The 8,122-nt window shown below is 43.5% G+C and overlaps 1 protein-coding gene across 1 annotated transcript in view; it reads left to right on the top strand.

Annotated features, from left to right (window-relative positions):
- The window catches only part of zgc:162872 (BAR_ACAPs and ArfGap_ACAP domain-containing protein), a 28,180-nt gene extending 20,752 nt beyond the window's left edge, over positions 1 to 7,428 (top strand). Inside the window, exons 20-22 of the mRNA XM_030777837.1 lie at positions 5,244 to 5,354; positions 5,564 to 5,625; positions 6,666 to 7,428. Coding sequence (XP_030633697.1) covers positions 5,244 to 5,354; positions 5,564 to 5,625; positions 6,666 to 6,823 — 331 coding nt within the window. The 3' untranslated portion in view covers positions 6,824 to 7,428. The remainder of the gene's footprint in view (positions 1 to 5,243; positions 5,355 to 5,563; positions 5,626 to 6,665) is intronic.
- The last annotated feature ends 694 nt before the right edge of the window (positions 7,429 to 8,122 follow it).

Raw genomic sequence — 8,122 nt, 5'->3', positions numbered from 1 at the left:
GTAAGGTAAAAGGTGTTAAGCTGTGGGGTAAGGTAAAAGGTGTTAGACTGTGTAAAGGTAAAAGGTGTTAGACTGTGAGGTAAGGTAAAAGGTGTTAGACTGAGGGGTAAGGTAAAAGGTGTTAGACTGAGGGGTAAGGTAAAAGGTGTTAGACTGAGGGGTAAGGTAAAAGGTGTTAGACTGTGGGGTAAGGTAAATGGTGTTAGACTGAGGGGTAAGGTAAAAGGTGTTAAGCTGTGGAGTAAGGTAAAAGGTGTTAAGCTGTGGGGTAAGGTAAAAGGTGTTAAATTGTGGGGTAAGGTAAAAGGTGTTAAGCTGTGGGGTAAGGTAAATGGTGTTAAGCTGTGGAGTAAGGTAAAAGGTGTTAAGCTGTGGGTAAGGTAAAGGTGTTAGACTGTGAGGGTAAGGTAAAGGTGTTAGACTGTGAGGGTAAGGTAAAAGGTGTTAGACTGAGAGGTAAGGTAAAAGGTGTTAGACTGTGAGGTAAGGTAAAAGGTGTTAAGCTGTGGGGTAAGGTAAAAGGTGTTAAACTGAGGGGTAAGGTAAAAGGTGTTAGACTGTGAGGTAAGGTAAAAGGTGTTAGACTGTGAGGTAAGGTAAAAGGTGTTAAACTGTGAGGTAAGGTAAAAGGTGTTAAATTGTGGGGTAAGGTAAAAGGTGCTAGACTGAGGGGTAAGGTAAAAGGTGTTAGACTGTGGGGTAAGGTAAAAGGTGTTAGACTGTGGGGTAAGGTAAAAGGTGCTAGACTGAGGGGTAAGGTAAAAGGTGTTAGACTGTGGGGTAAGGTAAAAGGTGTTAGACTGAGGGGTAAGGTAAAAGGTGTTAAGCTGTGGGGTAAGGTAAAAGGTGTTAGACTGAGGGGTAAGGTAAAAGGTGTTAGACTGAGGGGTAAGGTAAAAGGTGTTAGACTGAGGGGTAAGGTAAAGGTGTTAAGCTGTGGGGTAAGGTAAATGGTGTTAAGCTGTGGAGTAAGGTAAAAGGTGTTAAGCTGTGGGGTAAGGTAAAAGGTGTTAAATTGTGGGGTAAGGTAAAAGGTGTTAAGCTGTGGGGTAAGGTAAATGGTGTTAAGCTGTGGAGTAAGGTAAAAGGTGTTAAGCTGTGGGTAAGGTAAAGGTGTTAGACTGTGAGGGTAAGGTAAAGGTGTTAGACTGTGAGGGTAAGGTAAAAGGTGTTAGACTGAGAGGTAAGGTAAAGGTGTTAGACTGTGAGGTAAGGTAAAAGGTGTTAAGCTGTGGGGTAAGGTAAAAGGTGTTAAACTGAGGGGTAAGGTAAAAGGTGTTAGACTGTGAGGTAAGGTAAAAGGTGTTAGACTGTGAGGTAAGGTAAAAGGTGTTAAACTGTGAGGTAAGGTAAAAGGTGTTAAATTGTGGGGTAAGGTAAAAGGTGCTAGACTGAGGGGTAAGGTAAAAGGTGTTAGACTGTGGGGTAAGGTAAAAGGTGTTAGACTGTGGGGTAAGGTAAAAGGTGTTAAGCTGTGGGGTAGGGTAAAAGGTGTTAAGCTGTGGGGTAAGGTAAAAGGTGTTAAGCTGTGGGGTAGGGTAAAAGGTGTTAGACTGTGGGGTAAGGTAAAAGGTGTTAGACTGTGGGGTAAGGTAAAAGGTGCTAGACTGAGGGGTAAGGTAAAAGGTGTTAGACTGTGGGGTAAGGTAAAAGGTGTTAGACTGTGGGGTAAGGTAAAAGGCGTTAGACTGTGGGGTAGGGTAAAAGGCGTTAGACTGTGGGGTAGGGTAAAAGGCGTTAAGCTGTGGGGTAGGGTAAAAGGTGTTAAGCTGTGAGGTAAGGTAAAAGGTGTTAGACTGTGGGGTAAGGTAAAAGGTGTTAAGCTGTGAGGGTAAGGTAAAAGGTGTTAGACTGTGGGGTAAAGTAAAAGGTGTTAGACTGTGGGGTAAGGTAAAAGGCGTTAGACTGTGGGGTAGGGTAAAAGGTGTTAAGCTGTGAGGTAAGGTAAAAGGTGTTAGACTGTGGGGTAAGGTAAAAGGTGTTAAGCTGTGAGGTAAGGTAAAAGGTGTTAGACTGTGGGGTAAGGTAAAGGTGTTAGACTGTGGGGTAGGGTAAAAGGTGTTAAGCTGTGGGGTAAGGTAAAAGGTGTTAAGCTGTGGGGTAAGGTAAAAGGTGTTAGACTGTGAGGGTAAGGTAAAAGGTGTTAGACTGAGGGGTAAGGTAAAAGGTGTTAGACTGTGGGGTAAGGTAAAAGGTGTTAAGCTGTGGGGTAAGGTAAAAGGTGTTGGACTGTGAGGTAAGGTAAAAGGTGTTAGACTGTGGGGTAAGGTAAAAGGTGTTAGACTGTGGGGTAAGGTAAAAGGTGTTAAGCTGTGGGGTAAGGTAAAAGGTGTTAAGCTGTGGGGTAAGGTAAAAGGTGTTGGACTGTGAGGTAAGGTAAAAGGTGTTAGACTGTGGGGTAAGGTAAAAGGTGTTAAACTGTGGGGTAAGGTAAAAGGTGTTAGACTGTGAGGTAAGGTAAAAGGTGTTAAATTGTGGGGTAAGGTAAAAGGTGCTAGACTGAGGGGTAAGGTAAAAGGTGTTAGACTGTGGGGTAAGGTAAAAGGTGTTAGACTGTGGGGTAAGGTAAAAGGTGCTAGACTGAGGGGTAAGGTAAAAGGTGTTAGACTGTGGGGTAAGGTAAAAGGTGTTAGACTGAGGGGTAAGGTAAAAGGTGTTAAGCTGTGGGGTAAGGTAAAAGGTGTTAGACTGAGGGGTAAGGTAAAAGGTGTTAGACTGAGGGGTAAGGTAAAAGGTGTTAGACTGAGGGGTAAGGTAAAAGGTGTTAAGCTGTGGGGTAAGGTAAATGGTGTTAAGCTGTGGAGTAAGGTAAAAGGTGTTAAGCTGTGGGGTAAGGTAAAAGGTGTTAAATTGTGGGGTAAGGTAAAAGGTGTTAAGCTGTGGGGTAAGGTAAATGGTGTTAAGCTGTGGAGTAAGGTAAAAGGTGTTAAGCTGTGGGTAAGGTAAAGGTGTTAGACTGTGAGGGTAAGGTAAAGGTGTTAGACTGTGAGGGTAAGGTAAAAGGTGTTAGACTGAGAGGTAAGGTAAAGGTGTTAGACTGTGAGGTAAGGTAAAAGGTGTTAAGCTGTGGGGTAAGGTAAAAGGTGTTAAACTGAGGGGTAAGGTAAAAGGTGTTAGACTGTGAGGTAAGGTAAAAGGTGTTAGACTGTGAGGTAAGGTAAAAGGTGTTAAACTGTGAGGTAAGGTAAAAGGTGTTAAATTGTGGGGTAAGGTAAAAGGTGCTAGACTGAGGGGTAAGGTAAAAGGTGTTAGACTGTGGGGTAAGGTAAAAGGTGTTAGACTGTGGGGTAAGGTAAAAGGTGTTAAGCTGTGGGGTAGGGTAAAAGGTGTTAAGCTGTGGGGTAAGGTAAAAGGTGTTAAGCTGTGGGGTAGGGTAAAAGGTGTTAGACTGTGGGGTAAGGTAAAAGGTGTTAGACTGTGGGGTAAGGTAAAAGGTGTTAGACTGAGGGGTAAGGTAAAAGGTGTTAGACTGTGGGGTAAGGTAAAAGGTGTTAGACTGTGGGGTAAGGTAAAGGTGTTAGACTGTGGGGTAGGGTAAAAGGCGTTAGACTGTGGGGTAGGGTAAAAGGCGTTAAGCTGTGGGGTAGGGTAAAAGGTGTTAAGCTGTGAGGTAAGGTAAAAGGTGTTAGACTGTGGGGTAAGGTAAAAGGTGTTAAGCTGTGAGGGTAAGGTAAAAGGTGTTAGACTGTGGGGTAAAGTAAAAGGTGTTAGACTGTGGGGTAAGGTAAAAGGCGTTAGACTGTGGGGTAGGGTAAAAGGTGTTAAGCTGTGAGGTAAGGTAAAAGGTGTTAGACTGTGGGGTAAGGTAAAAGGTGTTAAGCTGTGAGGTAAGGTAAAAGGTGTTAGACTGTGGGGTAAGGTAAAGGTGTTAGACTGTGGGGTAGGGTAAAAGGTGTTAAGCTGTGGGGTAAGGTAAAAGGTGTTAAGCTGTGGGGTAAGGTAAAAGGTGTTAGACTGTGAGGGTAAGGTAAAAGGTGTTAGACTGAGGGGTAAGGTAAAAGGTGTTAGACTGTGGGGTAAGGTAAAAGGTGTTAAGCTGTGGGGTAAGGTAAAAGGTGTTGGACTGTGAGGTAAGGTAAAAGGTGTTAGACTGTGGGGTAAGGTAAAAGGTGTTAGACTGTGGGGTAAGGTAAAAGGTGTTAAGCTGTGGGGTAAGGTAAAAGGTGTTAAGCTGTGGGGTAAGGTAAAAGGTGTTGGACTGTGAGGTAAGGTAAAAGGTGTTAGACTGTGGGGTAAGGTAAAAGGTGTTAAACTGTGGGGTAAGGTAAAAGGTGTTAAACTGTGGGGTAAGGTAAAAGGTGTTAGACTGTGTAAAGGTAAAAGGTGTTAGACTGTGAGGTAAGGTAAAAGGTGTTAAATTGTGGGGTAAGGTAAAAGGTGTTAAGCTGTGGGGTAAGGTAAAAGGTTTTAGACTGAGGGGTAAGGTAAAGGTGTTAGACTGTGAGGGTAGGGTAAAAGGTGTTAAGCTGTGGGGTAAGGTAAAAGGTGTTAAGCTGTGAGGTAAGGTAAAAGGTGTTAGACTGTGAGGTAAGGTAAAAGGTGTTAGACTGTGGGGTAAGGTAAAAGGTGTTAGACTGTGGGGTAAGGTAAAAGGTGTTAGACTGAGGGGTAGGGTAAAAGGTGTTAAGCTGTGGGGTAAGGTAAAAGGTGTTAGACTGTGGGGTAAGGTAAAAGGTGTTAGACTGTGGGGTAAGGTAAAAGGTGTTAAGCTGTGGGGTAGGGTAAAAGGTGTTAGACTGTGGGGTAAGGTAAAAGGTGTTAGACTGAGGGGTAAGGTAAAAGGTGTTAGACTGTGAGGGTAAGGTAAAAGGTGTTAAGCTGTGGGGTAAGGTAAAAGGTGTTAGACTGTGGGGTAAGGTAAAAGGTGTTAGACTGTGAGGGTAAGGTAAAAGGTGTTAAGCTGTGGGGTAAGGTAAAAGGTGTTAAGCTGTGGGGTAGGGTAAAAGGTGTTAGACTGTGGGGTAAGGTAAAAGGTGTTAGACTGAGGGGTAAGGTAAAAGGTGTTAGACTGTGAGGGTAAGGTAAAAGGTGTTAAGCTGTGGGGTAAGGTAAAAGGTGTTAGACTGTGGGGTAAGGTAAAAGGTGTTAGACTGTGAGGGTAAGGTAAAAGGTGTTAAGCTGTGGGGTAAGGTAAAAGGTGTTAAGCTGTGGGGTAGGGTAAAAGGTGTTAGACTGTGAGGTAAGGTAAAAGGTGTTAGACTCTGGGGTAAGGTAAAAGGTGTTAAACTGTTGGTTCTTTGCAGGCAGGTGTGTCTCCTCTTAAAAAGAGGAGCCAATCAGTATGCCGTAGATGAGAAAGGAAATGACCCGCTCAGTATCGCTATGGAGATGGCCCAGGCAGACATTGTGACCCTGTGAGTGACCCTGTGTTCTGTAGTAGAGCAAGTGTATGTCTGTGTGCGTATGTGTGTTTCGTCTTGTCTCTGCAATGTTAATGTGTGTTTAAGCTGTCTGTTTCACGCTTATGTGTGTATGAGAGAGATTTCCATCCTTAGCTGATACCTGTGTGTGTGTGTGTGTGTGTGTGTGTGTGTGTGTGTGTGTGTGTGTGTGTGTCCTGTAGGTTGCGGATGGCCCGGATGAATGAAGAGATGAAGGACTCTGAAGGATTCTTTGGATCTGTAGGTAAGATTCACCCAGACCTCCTTAGAGGAGATCTGTAGGTAAGATTCACCCAGGCCTCCTCAGAGGACATGAGTATGTAAGATTCACCCAGGCCTCCTCAGAGGAGATCAGTAGGTAAGACTCACCCAGACCTCCTCCAAGGAGGTCTGTAGGTAAGATTCACCCAGACCTCCTCAGAGGAGATCAGTAGGTAAGATTCACCCAGACCTCCTCCAAGGAGGTCTGTAGGAAAGATTTACCCAGGCCTCCTCCGAGGAGATGTGTAGGTAAGATTCACCCAGGCCTCCTCAGAGGAGATGTGTAGGTAAGATTCACCCAGGCCTCCTCAGAGGAGATGTGTAGGTAAGATTCACCTAGCCCTCCTCAGAGGAGATGTGTAGGTAAGATTCACCCAGGTCTCCTCAGAGGAGATGTGTAGGTAAATTCACCCAGGCCTCCTCAGAGGGTTTCTCAGGTCTCCATCCAGATAAAGACTTTCCTCTTCTTAAACGTGTCCTATCTGACAGGTGATGATGGAGTGTCCAGCGAATACAGGTTATGTGTTTTTCAGTTACGTGTTGCCTTTTTTGTAACGAGTATTCACTAAGTAGAGTCCGCCTCCACAACAGCAATGTTTAAAAAACGACCAATTGACAAAATGTTGCGTCTGAGACGTGTCTTAGCCGTCCAGAAACAGACGAGATTAGTCCTCCTGAACAGCCTGTGTGAGGCTGAAGGCTCGGAGACCAATGCTGAGGTGTGCATGTTGATGCCTGTTCACCCGTTGAACATATTTCTGTTGTTAAACGTATTGTTTGACGTATTGTTGTTTTGGTGATGTCATGTCTGTGCTGATAAAATCCTGAAACTTCAGTGCGGTGATAATGGTCTTCTCTCTCCTGGGCACCACTGAGAACTTTCTGACTGTGAAATGTTTTTGACTGATTACGCAATAAGAAGTTTCAGTTTAAGAAACAGCTCTACAGTGTCACTTTATATATGAACCTCTAACCCTAACATCGACGACTAACCCACTGATCCAGCGTGTGTCTGTTGGTCAGGTGACGACGAAACCTTCCAGGAGATTTTTCGGGATTTCAGCGACATGGCGTCTCATACCCCAGAGAGACTGACACGCCGACAGTTCAGCAAAACCTCACAGGATGACGGAGAGATAAACAGAGGGATGAATGAAGGGCAGGAGAAAACAGAGGAATGAATGATGGGTAGATCAAAACAGAGGAATGAATGATGGGTAGATCAAAACGGAGGGATGAGTGAAGGACAGGTCAAAACGGAGAGAAACTCTTAAAGGGAAGAGAAATGACAGCAGATGTGCAGTTGACCTTCGTTCAGTCAGAGGTCAAAGACAAGGTGAAGAAGACAAAGGTCATATATTTCAACGTAGACATTTATAGCCTCAAAAAATGGGAAAACGTAAGTGTTATAACTATTTAAAACCATTAAGAAAATGTCCAATATACTCATTGGATTCTAACCACTGAAATATTGCTGTATGATGTATGTCACTCTTAAAGACTATTTTTAATGTATGTGTGTGTGTGTGTTTGTGTGTGTGTGTGTAATTATACTGTATATCACAGGCCTAGTCAGTGTATTGGAGTTCTAAATGTCACTGGGTTGTTGGCTTGTTTTAGACAAAACTATTAACACTGCACAGTAAAACTGATTTAGTCTGGTCATTCCAACACGACAGTCAGATGTTGGAGAGGTGAAAGGACCAAGGACAATACAGGTTTTTTCTGTTTGTTTGTCTTTTCTTCATTCCATGAGGTCCTGAATTCCATGTCAGATATGCTATTATAAGACTAATACAATAAAACTGGTCTTAAGACTTTGCCTGTGTGTGTTTCCTGCCTGGGAGCTATCATGAATTTTTGGATGAGTTTCAGTAGGCTATGTGTCTGTGCTTGGTGCACATGCCATGCTCGTATAAAACTGCAGATATCTGTAAACTGTAAATTATATGTAGTTAGATTGTCAAATGTATATTATGATATTTTCCCTGTTTTACCCTTAATCTTAGAACAAGTAAACTGCTTTTCTTCATAAACGGCGGGATATCGTCAGATTATCCCATGGAAAGAGTTAAATTGTTTGGTGATACGAGCCTAAAACCAGATCAAAAACACTCGCTTAACTCCTTAAAATAGGAATAAATATCCTGGATGGTGGTAACAAAATTTCACTCAGGATTATATTCCGATTGTTAATCCTTTAATTTTACTAACTCATCTCGTATTTGCAGTAAGGGAATAAATATTCCACAATGACCGTGTTTGGTTCGTCATGTCTGCTTAAATACACACTTTCAGACACGCGCACATACTTAACCTGCTTTGTTCGTTCAAAATAACGTGTTCACTCTTGTTTAGCCTTTAGTAGAATCCGTCACTACGACATCATTTTCCCTCCAAACACAAATGTTCGCCCACCGACGTCATTAAAGCGCGTCTGCTCTCAGACGCATGCGTGGAAGTAGGGTCAGTCGGAGCCA

Source organism: Chanos chanos, chromosome 6 (assembly GCF_902362185.1).
Source record: "Chanos chanos chromosome 6, fChaCha1.1, whole genome shotgun sequence".
Classification (NCBI taxonomy): domain Eukaryota; kingdom Metazoa; phylum Chordata; class Actinopteri; order Gonorynchiformes; family Chanidae; genus Chanos; species Chanos chanos.
Note: the sequence above shows the minus strand (reverse complement) of the source record. Positions and strands in the feature narration are given on the sequence as shown.